The 21,102-nt window shown below is 42.5% G+C and overlaps 1 protein-coding gene across 6 annotated transcripts in view; it reads right to left on the reverse strand.

Moving 5' to 3' along the window:
• Positions 1-2,043: 2,043 nt before the first annotated feature.
• pak4 (p21 protein (Cdc42/Rac)-activated kinase 4) overlaps positions 2,044-21,102 on the reverse strand; it is a 52,561-nt gene continuing 33,502 nt past the window's right edge. For all 6 annotated transcript variants that reach the window (XM_082503883.1, XM_082503880.1, XM_082503885.1 and 3 more), the window contains 7 exons: positions 20,660-20,893; positions 19,976-20,434; positions 18,946-19,079; positions 17,316-17,442; positions 11,185-11,310; positions 10,966-11,100; positions 2,044-9,778 (listed from right to left, as the gene is read on the reverse strand). In XM_082503883.1, the coding sequence (XP_082360009.1) occupies positions 9,623-9,778; positions 10,966-11,100; positions 11,185-11,310; positions 17,316-17,442; positions 18,946-19,079; positions 19,976-20,434; positions 20,660-20,893 (1,371 nt within the window). In that variant the 3' untranslated portion in view covers positions 2,044-9,622. The remainder of the gene's footprint in view (positions 9,779-10,965; positions 11,101-11,184; positions 11,311-17,315; positions 17,443-18,945; positions 19,080-19,975; positions 20,435-20,659; positions 20,894-21,102) is intronic.

The raw sequence follows: 21,102 nt of genomic DNA on the forward strand, positions 1-21,102 counted from the left end.
CACGGTGCCGGCGGGGCGAGTTGACGGAAATACTAAAAATAAAACGGCACTAACTCCCTGCATGCTGCACAAGTGATTTTTTTATTTTATTTATCAAGGTTTCCTCTGGTGGCTGTATCAGCTCATCAGCAAACTCACAAGAAGTTTATCAGGTGTCAGATTTTGGCCTCACTGTGGCAACATCTCTGCACTAATTGCATATCATCCATGTACAACTTCCTGCTTATAAACCGATGACTGTGACTGTGGCACACTCAGCAGCTCTGAAGGCAGAAATCAGGAAAATAAAACTGCTTTTCAAATACTAGGAGAAAATCCCACACTTGACAGCAGGGAGGAAGAACTCCCCTTTCACAGGAAGTTGTTTGGATTGAAGTCTTAGTTGGACTGATTGTGAACCCTGCACCTTATGTTTGACACCACTGCTATGGACAGTGTTGGGGAGTAACGGAATACATGTACCGGTGTTACATATTTAAAATACAAAATATGAGTAACTGTATTCCGTTACAGTTACTGCTTAAATTGTGGGCGGAGCAGATGTGTTTGTATCTGAGCTGACCTGGTTTTTCTCGCTTCCTGCCTGATGGACTTCAGACTTTCTGCTCATATACGTCACCACTGATTCACTGATCCTTTCCACCGCGTGTCAATAAAACAGTTAATGCATATCTTCCTTGTGTGGACTTCCCCTTTAGTTGCAAGCTAAAGTCACTTGCAGGCACGTGCAGGGGGCTTTGGCACCAGCCCCTTTCCCTTTTTTACTTTGTTTTTTAAATTTGTGTGTGCATGTGGACTCCTGCCTGTGCCCTTCAACAATAACACTTAACTAGTAATCACATTTTTGCTAAATAAAAGGATCTGGCTTGCATCAGTCACATGATTACGATTAACCAATGCCCCAAATATCTCAAAATGCTGATTTTACAGCAGCAGAATTATTACATCTCTACAGTTTAAACATTTAATAAGCATTCTGCCTGCACAGAGTGGCTAGTCAAACAAATCAACATCATAAATACATTATTTTGTCAATAAATACATTTTTATATTTATGATTTTATTTTATTTTTTAATTCTTATTACTTTATTATTATCGCACTACGAATAAATAATAAGGGAAGAATTCTGGATCACGGTTCCAAGCGCTGTCACCAATCTTTGCATTTCATTATCTCCTAACACCTGTTTAACCAGCTACCATCTCTCCTGTGGACTTTTTAATGTCTACATCATGTCTAGATCAACACAGGCCTGCCCTCCAGCACGATCAGCAGCAACATTGTACCCATCAGGTAAAACATAGGCTACGTTTGCTTTACATTGTCCCCCACCTGAAGACAGTGATGTAGTATGATGTGATTCTGGGTTGTTGTTCTTCAGCTTGGTTCTATGTGTCCCTGTAACTTTGAGCACCCGCCCCTTCAAACATCTCTGCACAGCCATGGCCACTTGTAACATATGTTTACAAACTATGAACCTATAATTAAGCCTGGAGTCTGAGAGTGAAGAGCTGCGTTAGGATAATGAGATCCTATCAGGCCTTTGAACTACTCCTCTTCGCATCTTAAACTCAAGTGGAGTGAAGGACGACTCAGGAACAGACGCGTACGTTTGTTATTGTTTAACTGCCACCACAGAGGTTAGGCACGAGAATGAGGAGCCAGCTTGACACACTAATTTAAATGTTTCAAATTCAGTTTTCAGGTAACATATGTTTAGAAATGAGAATGTAACAAAAACCTTTTTACTGTCATGTTTGCTTATTTAGGTCATCGAGACCTCAGACGTGGCCAGAAGAGCCGCAAGCTGCTGTCATAGAGGAAGGGTTAAGCTGCACTGAGCCACATACCAAAGCATGAAGACGCCATCTTTAAAATGAATTCTGGTCCGTGTCTCTGTAATAACCTCTGATCTGTAACTGGGCCAAGCTCTTTGAGTCGTGTTTGTTTTCCACCATGTAAACACATTTATGCACGACCAACATTTCAAACACACCAGGCACACGAAGAAAGGAAATAAGAAACACACAGACTCTGTGGATCTTTTACAAAAACTGTATTTGCAAAAAAGTAAAATTTGCAGAGTAAAATCTATGTTTTTACAACACCAGTGACATTTACAAAAACGGTGCAGGTAGTCGCTCGCATGTCTGACAAAACAACACATCAACAAAATCAGATATTCAACAAGTCAGTGGAAATCTGAACAGGCCGTTTGTTGTATTCCAGTCAGTTACTCGTTCGCTGTGGAAACCAGAGGAAGGTCCTGCAGGAGTTTTCCCAAGAAGCAGGAAAACTTTTAAAAACGATGCCTCAAAGAAAGGCACTGAACCCTGAACTCTGTTAACAAAATGATCCACAGGACGCCTCTGACAGATCTGTAGGAAAATTGAAAGTTAGCAGCCCTGCTTCCTGAAAAAAAATCCTTTTGGACCGGACCTCTTCCCTGGCCCCATCAATCAATCAGATGTCTGTGAGGAATGTCAGTGAGAGCTGTCATTTTAAGCATGTTTAAATGATGAAGACCCCTCAGATATGTGAGATGAGAAGAGGATAAAGCATCATGGAAGTGTCTTTCTCCCCCATCACCAGCGGTCCAAGCGTCAGAGTCAGTTAGTTGTCTGTCAAGTAGTGGCTGTAAATGTTAAGGCATGAAATTGCGACGTGTCTGCACACACAGCAGTACAATCTGGTCCACGGACACGTAGTTACGGCTACTTAAGCAACATCTGGCACACCAGATGAACAAGATTCACATTGATAAAGGACAGCTGATCAAACGGGGGTGATACAAAAAACAGAGCGTCTTTACAACATGACAAAAAACTGTCACCAGACTAAAAGGGACTCGATCTGACCCGGGATCAGGGCCGCTGTTTGGGACAATTAAAAAAACAAAACAAAAACTCCACACACAACAGAAAGAAAAACTTAAAAACAGCTATGAACAGACTCCTGCGCACTAACATCCAAAAACATATTTAATTTACTTGCAATGTTTCATATTAGACCTTCATCGTGGACATGTTTCTGTTCGACTCACGAACCAGACGTTTCTACTGCAAGAAAAACACGTGAAACGTTTGCAGAACAAAGTTAAAAATTACGAGACTGAAGCCGTTGGTCTCGTGCGTGCCAGTTTCTCTGTGCATCGCAGTTTTGAGGGCAGTGAAGTGACCGATTAAACCGGAAAGCACGAACTAAAGCAAATCTAGGTTAAGGTGTCAGTGAGCCACAAAATTCAAACCTCTCACAGGTGACCTGAACACGTTCTGCTCCTGGCAGCGCTCCCCGACAGCTGCCGTCTCTCACAGCTGGACACAGACTTCTTGTTGAGCTGAAGAATTTCTTTTGGTTGTGTTAAACAAACACGTTTCTCAGTGTTGGGAGAATCTTGTTCTTGCATCAATTCATTTAATCAATATTTTTAAATTAATATTTACATTTAATCTTCTTCAATACAGTTTGATGCTGATGTCGCCTCCTGCACTCGCTGGAATGAGTGCACGTGTGGAGCAGCGACTCATCCATGAAACGAGAGCGATTCTGACTGCTGCTATTGTTTTTCAGTTTTTTATCATTGATGAAAGTGTGTGAAAGGCACGATGAAGCGTGGAGGACAGGCAGGTGAGACATTTTACACAGAAAAACAGACTGGAGGAGTTAAGGAGAAGGAGAAATGAGGGCAGAAGCTACGACCGTGTGCAGCTTTTGTGGTTCAGCGGATCCACGCTTGGTCATGGGTTTTGGCTGAACAGGTGAACGAGGCTCTCCTGCTGGGGAAGCCTCCTGGATGTCCTCCCCTGTCTCTATGTGGAAGATGATAGCCTACACTGTTCTTCCAGAGAAACCCTAGGAGGCATTGGAAGAGCAAGCAAACAGCCAGGGTTTAAACCCATGACCTTCTGATGTGTTAAAAGCTGAGCCGGCCCGGTGCCTGATCCACAGAGACCCCAAAGAACTGCTGCCAGACATGCAGTCCTACTCTAAATCGTATAAAAGGTTCTATTTCCACTGGCTATCTGAAAAAAAAGCCTCCTGCCCAGACAGACCAGAGCTGCCCAGGATGAGGGACGAGGTTTAAGTGGTTTTAATGTTGGGGCTGATGTGGCTTCAAAACAAACAATTAAGAGTTGGACTCTTATTCTGCTTTTCCAGTGCCCCCAGTATGATCCAGTCATTTTAACCAGCAACTTATAACAGATTAACAAAGTTCAGCAGGAAACACAGCCAATAAAAACCCAACAAGAATCAGCGGCATTAGCAGGAGGCCAGTCTTCGTGTTAATCAGTGTGAAAACGTGCAGTTTAAAGCTGAATTTAGAGGCTGATCTGGGATCGATACACAAAACAGAGAACAGCGAAGTTCAGAGTGTTTCAATCACTAAATAAAGATTGTCATCCAGTCCGGCATTTCATTCCTCTTTTGCGCTCGGTGACTCATTACCAGCCTGCTCCACTTTTCACCACAGAACATCCAGACGATAATTTACAGCCTGGGAAGCTGCCAAGAAGACAAAGTACAAAACGCCTGCGAGACGTTTCAACTGAGCGGATGCTTCTGAAGAGGAAGGAAAAAAAAAAAAAAAAAAGAGAGCGGCAGGGACGAGGTTTACAATTAACCTACGTTCATCCTGTGGTGGCACAAAAACATGCAGATTGAAACCCGGGCATGGAAAATATCGTAACGCACGTTTTCATGGGGTGGAAATTATTCTTTTTCCGCCTCCACTTTTATGAAAAACTGCAGGAAGGCATGGGCACATCAGTGCTGAGCGCCTGAAGCTAAAAATTCAACACATTATTATATGATCAGAGGTTAAAGCGGCTGAAAGAAAGCTTTTCCCCGAGGTTAAGGTGCCGCCTAACGGAGTCTGCATCTTCAATGTAACCACAGAAGAAAAACCGTGAAACTGTGCGGGGTGATGCTGCTCTCACTGAGAAATCCTTCAGCCTGCATCATGAAAGCAGGGTCGGTTCTGCTTTCCTTATATACTACCACATCTGTGCTGTCAGGGCAGTGGATGTTAAACCTGCAGAAATTCCAGGTTTTAGCCTGTGCCAAAGAAAACCAGGGTATCATTAACACAGGCGTACGGTTTTTGTTTATGAAATGGTCTTAAGTAAGCTGAAATCACACATTTCTACCAGTGAAGGTAACGCAGACCCTGCTGACATGTTCTCACGTGCGTAAACGCTCGTTTTAAGACTGGAAAAATCCCTGAAAACAAGGCCAAAGTTTCAAATATCGAGCAGCTGCTTCCAAACACGTTTTGGCCTCCAACCAAAGGAAAATCACCAGGGTTGTATAAGCTGTTGTTTTTGTTTTTTTTTTTTAAAGCTGGGGTTTGTTAAAGATTAGAGGACCTCATTAAGGAGTTGGACACGTCAGCATCAGTGCGGAGGCTCTACTGGTCTGCCGCCTGGACACCAGGAGCAGGTTGTCTTCTTTTATTGTTGTTATTGGCAAACAGAATAAAGGCTCACTGATGTCACATCTGATAAAAACCACAGAAGCAATCCAGTGTCAAAAACAAAGCTTTACATCTGCGTTCTTCTAAATGTCCAAAAGGGGGCAGCTACTCTGTATAGAGGTCTTTTTTGTAAAGATTTCATTTTTAGAGTCAGATGCCGATTATCCAGTTTATGCACAGTCAGACATCTTTTATATACAGTCTATCGCTAAAAAAAAAGGGAAGGCGTGAATAATTTAAAACTATTTTTTCACTGAGCAGTCAAATAGTCATCCAAACTGTCACATCTGTTCCCCGTTTCTCACCCTATTAAAGTGGGACAGCCTCGAACACTGAGCTGGATAGTGAATGAAATGATTGGTTAAAAAATTATTCTTAATCAGAAGTTAGTTGGGTTACAGGGGGTGGAGCTAAAACAGCTCTTCTCAGATGGAGGATGAACTGCACCCTGTGTTATTTTGGACTTGCAAAATACTCCAGCAGTCCTGCGCAGCTGGAAAAGAGGGTGTCATTTTAACCATCTTCAAACCGCAGCTAGCTGTGCTTTGCAGAAATGATAAACAATGTTAGGAAACAATGAGCTTGAACTAAAACCTACTTCCTGCTTCGACGTGCTTCTACTCTGTGCTGCTGCTCTTTGTACAAAGCTTCAAATATGTCAGTTAGACAGCTGCTGCGTCAGCATGGTTAACAATACATTTATGTCAAGTACAGTAAATGTGCTAAAGGCCACCCAATCATACACCTCCAGGAGTGTTTCCAAAAAGCAGAAGGCACCTGTAAGTGTGCTACATGTTTCCCTGTGTCCATCGATTGGAAGTATTCTGGGTTGGCAGTTTATAAAAAGCCACCTGACCGAGTTCTGGTCGGATGTGGAGGCTGAACTGGAAGACAAAGAAGGAATGGAAACAGGCCGAGATAGGAATGCGTCTGCAGGTTGTTTATCTCCGTCTCCCTGCAGGGCGCTGGAACACAGCAGAAGCAGCTTTCCTTCCATCGTTCTAAGAACGACTGCTCACAGTCACACACTGCACAGATCTCAGATGGGTAGTTAAGTCTGAAAATGTCAGCCTGACCCCCTCAGAATCAGCTGACTGCTTTTTTTTTTTTTACACCAACTTCAGTTTATGGAATGAAGCTGTGCAACATTTTACCTTCATACTTTCAGAGTTACAGCCCCTAACAGAGGCTTGCTCTTCATTAAAAGTGCAAAGTTTTGTACTCTTGATGGTCTGCGACGAAAAAGCTTTCACAGCATGAAGGCAAAATTATGCACGGCTTCATGAAATATACTAAAGTTATTGTACATGAAGAAAAATCAGCTGATTCTGAGCAGGTCAGGCGGGAAGAACGGAAGTTTTCATGGAATGACTTCTGTTTACTGATCTTAGGATTGCCAGGGCAGAAGCATACCCCCCCCCAAAAAATAAATCAAACTGAACTATTATAAGTAGTTTTCATTTATTAGTTTATATCTTTATTTATTTAAAAATTCTTCATTTAAAATCAGTTTCCTGAGTGGTCTTCATGTTTCAGTTTGCTGTAATGTGGTTGTGTAGACAGCCCAATCCTCGGGTTACTTTGATATTTCACTGAAACTAAAGAGATCTCGATTTTTTTTTCATATTTAGGTTTTAGTTTATTTTTACCAAACTGTGATACTGTCAGTCGATTTCAGCCGCCTAAGGAGGAATTTGGGACTTGAGTCGTCATCATTTGGTAACGGTTATGATTTCTATGAGCTGCAAGAAAATTAAAAGAGGAAGGGCAGGCCGAAAAAAAAAAAAAAAAAAAAATCACATTTCCATATTCTTCTTCTACCCATCAGAGCTCTTTACCCATTTAGATTGTTTTGGTGCGAGTTGTGCAGGTTTGGAGAACATGGATTTAGAAAATTGTGGAACTAAATAGTCCTGAAAGCAAGATAAGCTCAAAAAAAGTGCCCTTATACAAAAACCAAGAATTTTCATGCAGGAACTATTTTCTCTCAACCAAACCACATCTGAAAGTGTATCATTCTCCAGGAGGAAGCGTAAGCGGCCCGTGTCGAGAGGCTAATGGTCGTGCACCAGCAGAGCTTGCAGGTCCACATTTACATATTGAAACTTGTACTGTTACCAGGGAGTGGTGCCAAAAAATATGGTAAACTCTGTGCTGTTGTTGCTCCAGCAGCTGACTGTTTTTAGGTGACAGAAGTCAAAATACACACCCTCTCTCTTTCTTCTCTGTCGCTAAACCGAGTGTTAAAAAGAATGAAAACTTTCCACTTTCGTCAGTTTCTTTTGGTTGCATTTCTTCCTCTTTGCGAGGAACTTTATTGCTGTTCTCTTCTCTTGCTGTGTCAGATTATCAACCAATCAGCATCTGACCCAACCCCGTTGGCTTTTTAGAGGGCCGCAAACACTCCAAAGCATGTGTGCTGGTTGAATTTGCACAGTTCCTCTCTCTGTGCAGCCAAAGAGCTGAATAAACAGACGCTGCACCACAACATTAATGTCCTCCCTCTCGGCTGAGCTGTAACGATAGCAGGCCACATGCTTCTATTCACTGGAAAAAAAACAGTTCCCCCATGAAACAAACTGTTCGTTTGAGTAACCGGGTAAAATGATGGCAAGCTCTGCAGCACTTTAATAACCATTTAGTTGAATTATATTAAAGCAAAGGCTGATATCTCCAAAACAGCACAACTCGCACCAAAATGATCCAGATGCATAAGTAGCAAAACAGTCCAGAGGAAAAATGAACAAGCCTGATTTTGGTAACCTGTCCCTTAAAGGGTAGATCTGTGCCTCAGGTCTCGTGCTTCCTTTAGTTTTTAAACATCTCTACATTATTAGCAGCTGGAAGCAGATTTTCACACGAGTGTTACATCTCCAACAGACACACTCTCCGCTGGAGCGTGAGCAGCACAGCTCATCGACAACGAAGCTGCTTTTCTTAATCATGGCTGACACTTCTGTTTGTGAGGTGGAGTAGTGTTAACATCGTCCTATAAATAAAAGCCTCTGCGTGACAGAGACCTGGTATTATCTTATTTCAGAGTGGACTCAAAGTGGCAATCAAACACGAAACGAGCAGAGGAACAATGTCAGCAGCTGGAAACTTTGGACAAAGACATGAAAGGACCACAGAATAAAAACAGCTCAGTGACGGGCCAACGAGCAGCAAGTCAGGCTCGTTTTCTAGTTTGTCGAGTGAGCGTTGAGTGTTTAAACCCTACTGTTCTAAAAACACGAGTGAAAATCAACCAAACCCAGGGGGTGACTCAGACACTCAGACCCAGGTTTAAGGGGCTGTGTGTGCTGTATGTGGTCTTTCTCTACAAAACAAAATCAAACTGGGAATGCAGCTTCTATCTCTCATCAACAGTGCTTAAGAAAAAAAATCACCACATCTCACTCTAAAATAAACCAGGAAACACTTTACAACAACAATAAAACAATCACAAAACAGATAGTATAACATCACAAGTGATATAGCTCTCTATGTTCATTGTACTTCAGGAGAAAAAGAAGAAGAAAATTCATCTGAAACCACGACTCCAGTGTTTACTTTTTCACTTAGTGTACGTTTGCTTGTTTACGACAGGAAATTAGTGTTTTTAAGGCTACAGAATAAAGTCGGAGCCACAAGATTTCCTCTCTCAGTAGTAAGTTCTGGCTGTGATGAGGACAGTCTCCGAATGCAGGAAAAAAAAAAAACGAAAGAAAGAAAATCGGCTTACAGATTGTCCAATAGTGATGTTAAAAATCAGCCAATGGGCTCTCGGCTCCTTCAAAGCATCAGACTGGTGTGCAAAACCTCACCTTCACACCTCGAATCCAGGTAAGGGCCACAGATAGGAGGAAAAAAAGATCCACAGTTCTTAATCTTTCCAATTGAGGCTCTTCAGGTAAAAGTGTTTACAGGAGGCTCCTCTGCTGCTCACACACACATGTATGAAACACACAAACACACACACTCCACCTTATTGCCTCTGTTTGTTTTATGGAATTCACTCTCGCAGTTCAGTGACTCACAGAGGATACTCCTGCACACCCTGTTTTCACGTCTCCTGTCTGTGACCTCTGAGGGTCACTCCTGTGTGTGCAGGAGTATCCTGTAACACCATCTCCAGAGTCCAGGCGTCTTAGTGGCGCGTATTATCTCACTTCATCCTGTTCTGCCGCATCAAAGGCACGATGCAGGACGGCGGCCCCCCCTTCGACAGGAACGGGTGCTTGAGAAGCTCGCTGGCGGTGGCCCTCTGAGCCGGGTCTCGCACTAACATCCGGTCCAGGAAGCTTTTGAGCAGAGGGGAGACCTGGGAGAAAAGAGACATCCAGGTGTTACTGATGCTAGAGTTAAGATTTTAATTGCTTGATGCCAAAACATCCAGCTGTTAATCTAACAACCAATCAGATGCTTCATTTAACCACATTGGTTAGTTACTCACAGTTTACTTGTTTTGTTAAAACATGAATAAAAGTTGAAGCTTGTACTTTAATGTTTACCGATTGTGTTTAGATGCTGATGAAGTTACAAGCCCCAAAGGCAGGAAAAACACTGTTACAAGCCAAAGACTCAAATATTTTAGTTCAAAAACAGTCTCAAACTGTTTTTATGTCCCTGAGAGCAGACATGCCTGATACGGTCATCTCAGGCACATGGAAGCTGCACAGAAGCAGCTTTTTTCAGACCGTGTGCACCGAGGGATCCAGAATAAATAAAAGTAGTATTATTTTGAATTGTGAATCATGTAGAGTTACTCTGGGAGTGCCCAGAATTAAAAATATCGAGAAGGAAATGAGAGTCTTAGCTCCCTTTGAACACTGCTTTTAATCTGAAAGCGTACTGCCCTGATGGATGTGATACTCTTTGGCTCGTTTTGATGCATTCTCAATCATCCAGGTAGGTAAATCTCCAGAAGTTGCTTCTGTTCATCTGGTGAGTCGTGTTTTCAGTGGGAGAAACGTTTCATCACTCATCCAAGTAACTTGGACTGACTGAAGAAGTCACTTGGATGAGTGATGAAACGTTTCTCCCACTGAAAACGCTACATCCAGACGAACAGAAGCAACTTTTGGGGACTCTTTAGTTCAGGTGGCATCAGCACCAGGACCTGAGCCAGGCCACAGATAACTTCTGTCATTGTTGCTTGATGACACAAAGTAGAAATCAAAGTTGCAGATTACTGAACACTCCTTTCACCTTGCATGTCATTTCGCTCATGCAACATTAAAATAAGGACAAATTATAATCACACCTGTGTTAGCAGTGGCCATAAACACCACCACTCCATTCTTCCTCTTGTGGAAGCAGAAGTTCTGCTTTCATATAAAACTAAAATTTCTGTGCTTTTGATTGTGTTTCTGTCACTAAGGTGAAACTGCAACACTAAATTCTGCCAACTCAACTGTGTTTCATACAAAGGCTGGTTTTATTAAAAGCTGATCTGTCTGGTTTATTTCTGGTGTTTTCAGCTTATTGCCCTTTCTTCTGTTGCTCTACCTTGTGCAGATTCTTCAGTTTGGGTGGCAGGTTGTCTCGAATCATTTTCATGGCTTTGAGTGGCGGCTCATTGAAGTACGGTGGCTCCCCATCCACCATCTCTATGACCATGATACCCAGAGACCAGATATCCACCTGGACACAGAGAGGAGAGACCACCAGTGAGGGGTGGAGACAAAAATACAGGTTTATCCTGACAGACAACACAGCCAGTGTTACCTCTGGTCCGTAAGGTAATCTGGATATGAGCTCTGGTGCCATCCAGTATGGAGTTCCAACCAGAGACTTCCTTCTCTGAACTTCCTTAGACACCTGTGCACAGAAACCAAAGTCGGACAGCTTCACCTGCAGATGGAGAGGAAGGAGGAGAAGAAGACAAGAAGAAACAGGAACATTATTGTTAACATCAAACAGCTTTTCTCAAACAGACTTTACTTGAGCGAGCAGCTCGTGCTCATTTTGAGTCTCATTTGTGGGCAGTCCCCATAGCTCTTATCTTGAACGCTCTGTTGTTGCTAAACAGCTGGTTCCAGCACTTCCTGTGTCATGTTTCCCCACCTAGTGACTTGATATCATTCACTCACCCTACAGTCAGAGTGTAAGCTGTATATAAAAGATGAATGAAGTCTGATGTTCTCCACACAATCTGACCAAAGAAGGGATGATACTGAGCCAATGATGATGCCCTGGTTCATCCCTCATGTTCACTCAGTTCAATAAAAACTAACAAATAAGAGTTTACAGAGACAGAGAGCTGAGGCATGTTTTCCCCAAAACCTCTATAGAGTCAAGGTGATCCCAGCTGGGCACCTTTCATACCTGGAAGTTACAAACATCTTTTACGGTTCAGTTATGGGTCAGATAGACGCCAAAGGCTAAGACTGCAGCTACCTTCAGATTAAGATGGTGGAGTTAGTGGACTGAATTTGAAAGTGACTTTAAGCTCAGCTGATCTGAAGTTCCCCAAGTGTGTGTGTGCAATTATTCATTCATTTGTTTAGATAAGTGTGGGTGTACTTTCCTGCCTGCATGATGCACACATATACAATCTGATTCTGTGTAAAACACCACTTGGATACTAGATAATAGACTCCTGGTAACAGAGCCAGAATGGTTATCGGTTTACTGTTTCAGCCGCATAAAAATAAATATTCACACAGTTTATCTGATGAACCACACATGACCTCATGTCAGTCAGGCATCGCTGCCATCCACACCTCTTTCTGAGAACGTTTTTGCATGGCTGCACACTCAGACACTGAGCCTTGTGCTAAGTGTCTGCCACAGTGCTGGCTGCTGGGTTCAGATTACTCACAAAGAGAAATGAAACGGCCTGTTAGGAGAAGTGGTTCACACTGCACATGTGTGAACACCACCATACACAAACATGAACACGATGGTCACTGAGCTCCAGCAGACGATACAGCACAACCCAGAACAAAAACCCACTGCCTGACCTTACCGTAGGAGGATGAAACCATCACACAAATGCAGCGCTCAGCACGCAGGTGCATTCAGACGCAACGAACACTCTCGCCCCTCTGCCGAGAAACGCTTCTTGCTTGGCTGATTCTGCTTCCCCTGCCAGGCCAAACCACAAGCAGCAAGTAAAACCCAGCCCAGCACCAAAACACCACAGCTGCCAACAGGAAGCGCTCCGTGAGAGAACGAGACCACCCAGAGAACTTCAAACTACGGTTTTCAAATAAGCAGACCGCTACTTCCCCCAGAGCCTGCATGCACGTCAGTGCTTCATGTTTTATTGTAACCCGTTTAGGTTCATTCAGGGTGCTAACAGATGACACTCTGACTTGATTTTTTTAATTTACTGAAACTTTAACTACTAATACAGATACTGGAAATAAAATGACTGCATAGCTAATCGCTAGGATGGAGCAAGACATCCTCTGCTTACAACGGGGAAACAATTTATTCTGGGAAGTGTACTCCTTAGACATGCCACTTTAGACTCATGTTAACCTGAGCCATGTTTTTAACTATGAGGCTGGTTTACAGGCAATAAAACGGTGAGAATTTATTTATTTTTGGTTATACGCTTAAACTTGTTTCTTCTAAGAAGGTTGTGGGGGGTTTATACTGTTTATTATTACACTGGTAAAGAAAAATATTCGTAGAAAATCATTTAGAGGACCTGCCACCCTTCATACATTTGCAGTCTTTAGACATGTACGGAAGTTGTGCTTTCAGTTTTAGTGCTGTATGGGTGAGTATTTTATATAGTTGAGTTTCAACAGCATTCCGTATTTAGACTAATAAGATTTGTCAGATGGTGATGATGATTTGTGTGGGTGTTAAAAGTTTTGCATTCAAGTGATGTAAATTTCCTCATCAGACATTGAGCACAAGGCTGCAAGCAAACATCTGCGTGCCCACCAGTATTTTGGGACCATGAGGACTTCTCCAACAGAACTACAGCGAACCAACACAAACCCTACAGATGGACTCCAAGTCTACTTGGAAAAAAGGAGAACAGGAATGACTCATCTGTGGTGTCCATCTGTGTCAGTAAGCAAATATAATCCCTCCCTTAGAGCCCTTTTCCCTCCAAAGATGAAATTTAAATAATAATAATAATAATAAGCTAACACTTTGTGTTTGTAGAATCTGCAGTGTTTGAAAAAGTAGCCAACACAACATACAATAAATAAATGAAACAATCTGAAGGTCATTAGAGCTACCAAAACACTACTGGAGACATTACAATAGAAACATTTCTGCCATGTTAACGCTCGTTTACTCATTATATTCTACTGCAGCAAACTGTGGACACAGAGTCTCACAGGAAGATTAAACAGAGCTGGCAGGTGCTTTATCTGTCTCACGACAGAGTAGACAAAGCGCTTTGGTGTCACTGCAGACAAACGCTTGGTCATGCATAGATCTGGAGGCTGAGGGGATGGCGAAACCACAGCTCATAAAGACATCAACCCACAAGCATTCATCAGATGCGATCAAGCGCAAAGTGGTTTATGCAGAAGCATCAAATGTGTGACTTGCACAGCAAGTGCGCTCTCAGAAGAGGCTCAGCAAAGACCTCCGTCTGTGTATAATGTATACGCACTACACTGTATAAGCAGGCTTCCTCTCATTGGAATTTATTCTAATTATTAAACGTGAATTAAGAAGTGGTGGGCCAACTCGGCCCTGCAGGGCTGAAGAGTTACAGTGAAACGTGTGGTCTTGATTGCAGCTTTAACAGCTGTTACAGACAGCCTAGCATCCGTGATCTGAATCTGCACTTTCTGACTAAAGGGGTGTGAATCCAGATCAAAGATGATTATGAGGTTATGAAAAAAAGGAAAGGTGGCAAACTGCTGAGCTCCAGTTTAATAATTTACTGTATAATAAGGCAAATGGTTGTTCTGTGCTGATGAGCTATTAACTGAGATGTGAACAGAATTACAAACAAAACCACCAAACGACGATGATCACAATGCCAGGAGAAACTGCAGGTGTAACGACGCCAGAAATACACGGCAGCCGCTTCTCTACAGGAACAGCACAAAACTTTTCTAATGAGGAACTGATTTTTGGGCATTTCATCGTACACAATATAGAGCCTCGTCTTCTATGAAGAAATGTGTGTGGATTTCTGCAGAATTTTGATTTCATGATGTGATGAGAGAGCTACAACACACACAGTGAACGCATTCAGCGTCACGGTTACATCAACTTATCCTATGTGAGAAAATTCTGGCAGCAGTGATATTAAAACATTAAGTCAGCAAGACCTGCAGAGTTCTTCAGTTTTAGAGGCACAGTTCGTTTGTGTGTGTGTGTGTGTGTGTGTGTGTGTGTGTGTGTGTGTGTGTGTGTGTGTGCGCACTATGACACACCAGAGGATGAGTTCCTTTTTTTATTGGTTTAACTGTGGTTTCATTTTCTGTAGAAAGTAGAAACTTGCTTGTCACCAGGCAGGAAGCGATTGGGCATCTGTCTCAGATGCAGTAGTGGTTAAGAGGCATCTGGTTCCTTTTTCTAGCTGCCATTTTATTTTAACTCATGCAAGAAGTGGGCTTGGTTTTGTCAGTGGCTGCAGTGCATCCTGCAGAGTTTGTGCACCTCAAGAGACTAAATTTAACTAGAAGGGATAAAGCTGCACCACTACGGGCGCATTCCATAGTCCTTTCTCACAGCAGACAGCGTGATGCGCTACAGCAGAAAACAACTCTGATAATGCTATTAATATTAGTGGTTAGTGCATTCTGCTTAAGTAATGGTTTACTGGGAAACCCCCACCCTCACATTTAAATAGAAAAGAGTCATACTTCAACTGTGCTCACTGTATAACTAGCTAATAATTAATAATTTTTAAATTAAAACTAAGAATAAAAAGAAAGGAGAGACAGCCTTTTTGTTAAAGGGAATGAAATTATTACATAAAAGTGTTTTACATGGATATGAACACAGGCCTGGGTTGAAATTTCTTCTCTTCCCTTGTTTGAAGTGTTTGAAAACTCCTCGTATTTGACATTTCAGGCTCATCTCTACTCTGAATGTCTCTACATCTGACTGTTCTGCCCTTTCTCTATATCTAGTACACTTTCAACGTGGCAGGTATAGTGGTGCAGGCTGGATTAAAGGCAGTGACAAGTTTGACAGTATTTGGATGAATGTTTTCTTATATTTTACCAAAACACTTTTTCTCCGTTTGAGTGACTGCTGCCTGCTCCACTCCGTGTGCAGTACATACGCGGGCATGTTTATTTGGCTAGCTTTGACATCAAGGCTTTTTCACATCTCTTAATCATGAAGTTTAACCATCATGAGTAAGTACCAAACGCCTTCACCTCAACGTCAAGCATAAGCCCAAAGTCCTAAAAGTCTTAATCCTTAAAGAGACCTATGGAGAGGTGAGCCAGCCACAAAGCTCTACCTCATCAATTGACAGTCTCACGCTTAACGTGTTTTATTTAGTTTAAAATGGTTTCCTGTGACAGATTAATCCGACACTCAACATGCAAATGAGTAAACAAAAAAACTCCCCCCAAAAAACTGCATCCCACAAGTTGCCCATTATGTACAGCCCCATACTGACCAGACACATTTACACAAGCACATTCAGCAGCTGTGAGCTCTTTTCTGAATAGTAAAAAAAAAACCTGGGTTACACTTGCTAAACTGAAAGTGCACCACATTATAAAAAATTTAAAAAAAAAAACACTGTGCAAACTCCAGTAAGGGAACTGAGGGTGGGGGTGGAGAGCTCAGTGATCATAGGACCAGAGAAACAACACCCCTGTCATAGAAGGCTCTGTCACTGTGACCCACATAATCGAGTGGAGGACAAGTTTTAATTCAAGCCGTCCCAGCCCCAGTAACGCTCAGGAGATCAGCGAGTTCTGTCTATCGATGGGCTCTCCTGCCCTCTGCAAGCACCGCCGAGGCATACGAGGGTCTGAGGGGAAACGAATCTCCTTTGGTGATACTTCAACGGTCATGTGCAAGTCTATATTTAGACATGCACAACATTGCGATTTATGATATTTGTGCTCTTCTTCGTATGACTAATAGAAGACGCTCGGTGATAAAAGGTCTGTTACAGTCTTTTGCTAAAAAAGTGCTTTCTCAGCAACTACGTTGTGGTCTGACATAAAACCACAAGTGTGAGGCCGTTGTTTTAAAAACAGAACTATATGATTCACCTTCCTGTGAAACTTTGACCGATCAGCTGGCTGGGGTTTCTCTTGTGTTGCTCCAACATTTAAAAAAAAACTGTTCGGTTCTATGGAAAAAACATGTCAGACATTCGTACATAATTTAAAGCAGTTCTTCGTTGTTTAGGTTTTAATTTCCTCAAAATTATTTTGAAAGGTGAGTCCCTGCAAACCAGCTAACAATTGCCAATCGCGACCCCACCGGCAGGATGACCAAGTGGCATTTAGCTGCTCTCTTATTCAGTGACTCAAATCCCACATTCCTTCAGAAGACAGTTTTTGTTCTGCTCTGGAAATCCACTGTGAGCTGAGGGTCGCTCTAACCAGAAACCAGAGCATTTGGAGAACCAGTTCACACGCTGATGTGCGGAGCTCACTGAGGCTGCAGAGCTGGGCGAGGTTATCATCGTAAAGTTCTTTTCATGAGAGGAACTGACATGAAAGTCAGCTGATTATCGCTGATATTTATTGTCACAAAGCGTATGCAGTACTATGACTTTGTCTTTTTGCATTTACAGATGCACATGCCAGAGCAATGGCAGAGAAATACAAATTAATTCTGTGGAAAATGTTGACAACATCTGAACGCTTGTTCCTTCCGGAGAAGTTTTATTGAGTGTTACGCTGCAAAACAGGAACTTAAACTGATTCTTACAGAAGTGTAGTACATACCCGTCCGTCATGAGTGAGGAGGATGGAGTCGCTCTTTATGTCTCTATGGATCACACCCTGTGTGTGAAGGACAGACAACGCCTTCAGGACGGACAGACACACTGTGGCGATCTGCTCCTCATTCATCCTGCAGACGAATAGAGACACCAGTTTTTGTGATTCAGTTCACAGTCAGGAGTGAAAAGTTCTTGAGCTACAATAATACGCATCACACAGGGTGTCTACATGTAAACACAAATGCAATTTAAGACTTCAAGACCTCTTTTAGTACAAACTTAAGATATTAAAGCTAAAACACAGTCAGTTCCAAATAACATGAAATTAAATTATCTGATTAAATTTAAGAAAATTGACAAAATTAGCAAACAAATCATTGTTTACTTAAACAACATCACATTTTCTGACCTACAACAATCAGCACAGTTTGTTAGCATTTTCACAAGCGGGGCTTAAACCCTATTCACTATTCTCTGGTCATATGTTAATAAATTTGAATGTTCCTACTTCTGTAAACTAACGAGCAAATTGGCTTCCTCTTCATCGTCATCATTTCTATCAGTGTACTGCAAGTCTCCAGGCCTAAAATAACCACCTGCCTGGGCAAGATTTCAGTGACTTTGGTAAATAAGACCTAGAACTGTTTCATTAGCTCATGCAGGTTATCGGTCTTTTACCGTTAAGCATTTCTGTATATAAAAACAGCAAGATGAGGGTGGTGAAACTAGCACATCCATTATGATGTATTACCTAAATGTTTTCAGAGGGACAGAAATTATTTACGTGACATGACAAAATATTCCCATCACACCAATCCAAATTTACTTCATGACATTTATAGAAAAAAAAGCCCCTATGCGTTTTAGACTTAGATGATTCAGTCTGCCAAACACTCTCACTCCTGTTGCGTGGAAAACAATGTAAAATGACATAGATGCAATGCAGTACGTTTCTGTGCTGAATAGATAGGAGACAGCGCCCCCTTATGGCGGAAATCATATCTGGTGAACAAACAGCTTAATAAGGGGCAGACGTAAATGGCTTAAAGCATATGAAAAAGGAATATAATGGGTACAGTGCCTAAAGTATTTTGGTTTCTTTCAACTAGCAAACATTGCAAAAAAACAAATCTATACAGTAAAAAAAATTGGAACTAATTTTTTCCTCCTTAAATTCCAGCATTCAGTCCTCATTAGCTTGAACACTGGAGCTAAGCTAACAGAAACTAGCTGACATCACCTTTTTTCTTGCTTTACTTCACCGCCTTACAGCTAAAGTTTGTATTCATTTTGAGACTTTATTAAATCACTCATAAAGCCTTGAACGGCCTCGCTACTGGTCATACAGCAAACATGGAGATCAACATGTGCACACATGCTTGCATCAGTGTCAGATACTTAGATAGGCTCTATGTTTATTCACTGCATATGCATAAATTAAGGTTTAGTGTGTGTATATATTGGTAATTAATATCACTATTGCAGCTGGGAGAACTCAGTAAACCCTGAAATGGCTCAGTGATTAGAAAAATGAATAGACAGGTGGATTTTTACTCTTATTATTGTTATTATTATAGCCATTTAATACTGCGAGGTGCTGCATAAATGACTGATGTATAAAGTTTCTCTCTCACCTTGTGTGTGTCACGATGTCAGTGAGCGCTCCTCCCTCCATGAACTCCATGACGACCCAGAGCTCATCCCCCACCAGGTAGCTGTTATACATCTCCACCACGTTCTCATGGTGATAGTCCCGCATGATCACCACCTGCAGTTACCACACAGAGAGGAAGGATCATCACATTACTTTGATCGCACTGAAGCCCTGCCTCGTCACTCATGAAGGGAGTCCAGTGTTTAAAATCCAAGGCGGAAATCTGCAACTGAGGTGAAGACGAGATGGAGCGTGAACCCCACAACGCTTCAGGCGGCAGCGCAGGCTGCTGAGATGTGTCTAAAGGCGACTTCTTACTTACTGTATTGGTTTTATCTTGACTCGAGTGTGGGGAGAGATTTCACGCATTTCCTACCACTCTGATGTATTAACATAAAAATCTATGTTTGGAAAAATGCGCTGGTGTCAGGAAAGCATCAAATATTATTTTTAGATTTGAGACTATTAAAAAAAAACAGATCTGTATGAACAGAGAAAGATCTCGTCTCCTCTCTGGTTCAGCCAGCTTTCTGAATGCCTCTGAAATACAAATGCAACATTTGTATTGACAATGTTTTACCGTGCTGATTAAACTGGGTTAAATTTTGATTGTTTATTGTGTTAAAAACATATCAAACTTCATAAATTTTAAATATACAAAAACATAATTGAATCTGACTGAGGATGCATTTTGGTTTTATTTAGATTTAATACAGTGTCCTAACTTTTCTGGGTTTGTACGTTTACCATGGACCCTTTTCAAAATAAAAGCCACCTAAAACCTCATACACTGCCTTGTGTAAATTTTCAAAAGTATATCAATTACAGATCTCCAGAGATCAGTGACCTCACAGCTGGTTAAGGCAATGGCCATCAGTGCAGTAAAAAGTGCAGAGGAAACGAGCCAACTGGAATAACCAAACGCTCTACATTCCCTACTTCTGTGTACTTTTTGCCATAATCTGGCATGTTAACTCTGACCTTTTTGAGTTACCAAACAGATCTTTTACCTCGTTGAAGAGGAGTTCTCTGCGCTGTTGTTTCCTCAGGTCCATCTTCTTCACGGCGACCAGTTTTCCTGTGGTTTTCATCGTAGCGATACACACAATCCCTGTGGAGCCCTCACCGATCTTAATGTAGTGATCCAAGTAGGTCCGCGGATCGCCCGGATCGACCACCATCTGCAGTGCTGCCCTGAACTGCTCATGGGAAACTCTCTGGGGTTCCCTCTGTGGTGAGCGGCCCTGAGGAGGAGCACCCGATGCAGCGGGCCCAGAGGGTACAGGGGGTCGTGGGGCTGGAACGTTGGGGTGAGGGGTGTGCGGGAGCTGGGAGGACTCGGGGGCCAGGATGGGGTGCGAAGAGTGATGAGGGTGTGGGTGGCTTATAGGGGGTTTGGAGCCAGAGGAACCTCGGACGGAGCCGCTAGAGGGGCCGTTCTGAGGTGAGGACTCATGGTGTCGACCCACCTGGAAAAGAGAGCCAAACTTAAGCACAAACTTAAATCTAAATGAAGCTTTTCTGTCACAACATCTTCCAACATCTCGTGAGGTGCACGAGTGTCAGGATTATTATGGAGCTATGGTAACCGTCACAAAGAAAGCAGCTAAATCTGATCTGGAGATCTGCCAGCAGGCTCAGTTTAGACACGTCTGTGATTTTATCACTGGTTCCCTGAGGGTTCCCACCCCTACCTGTCCAGTGGGGCTGCGCCCGCCATCGCTCTCTGTCCGCGGGTATGTGTTAAACGGCCGAGTGGCTTGTTGAGCAGTTTTCATCACTCCCTCAGACATTGGCAGATTTGGGGTGCGTATGTTGGGTCCTGAGAGAGGCCTCTTGTCTCTGGGAGACTGAGGACTGCTGTCCCGTGCCACATAGCTGGACTTTGGCCTGTGGTCACCAGGCTGATCCCGCTGAGCCCCATGATCCTGAGGAGAGGGAAAAATCCAGAGAAAGTAAATTAATGGGAAGTACTCACGGAGAGACCGACAGAGAGGAGGTGCTTGTACTGCCTGTTACGCTTTTATTTTCTGTAATATTTAATATAAATGGTGAATGGAATTGCACTTACATAGTGCTTCTCTACTCTGAGCACTTAAAGCACTTTGTACTACAAGCCTCATTCACCCACTCACAC

This window comes from Aulonocara stuartgranti (genome assembly GCF_965226115.1).
Source record: "Aulonocara stuartgranti genome assembly, chromosome: 14".
Lineage (NCBI taxonomy): Eukaryota > Metazoa > Chordata > Actinopteri > Cichliformes > Cichlidae > Aulonocara > Aulonocara stuartgranti.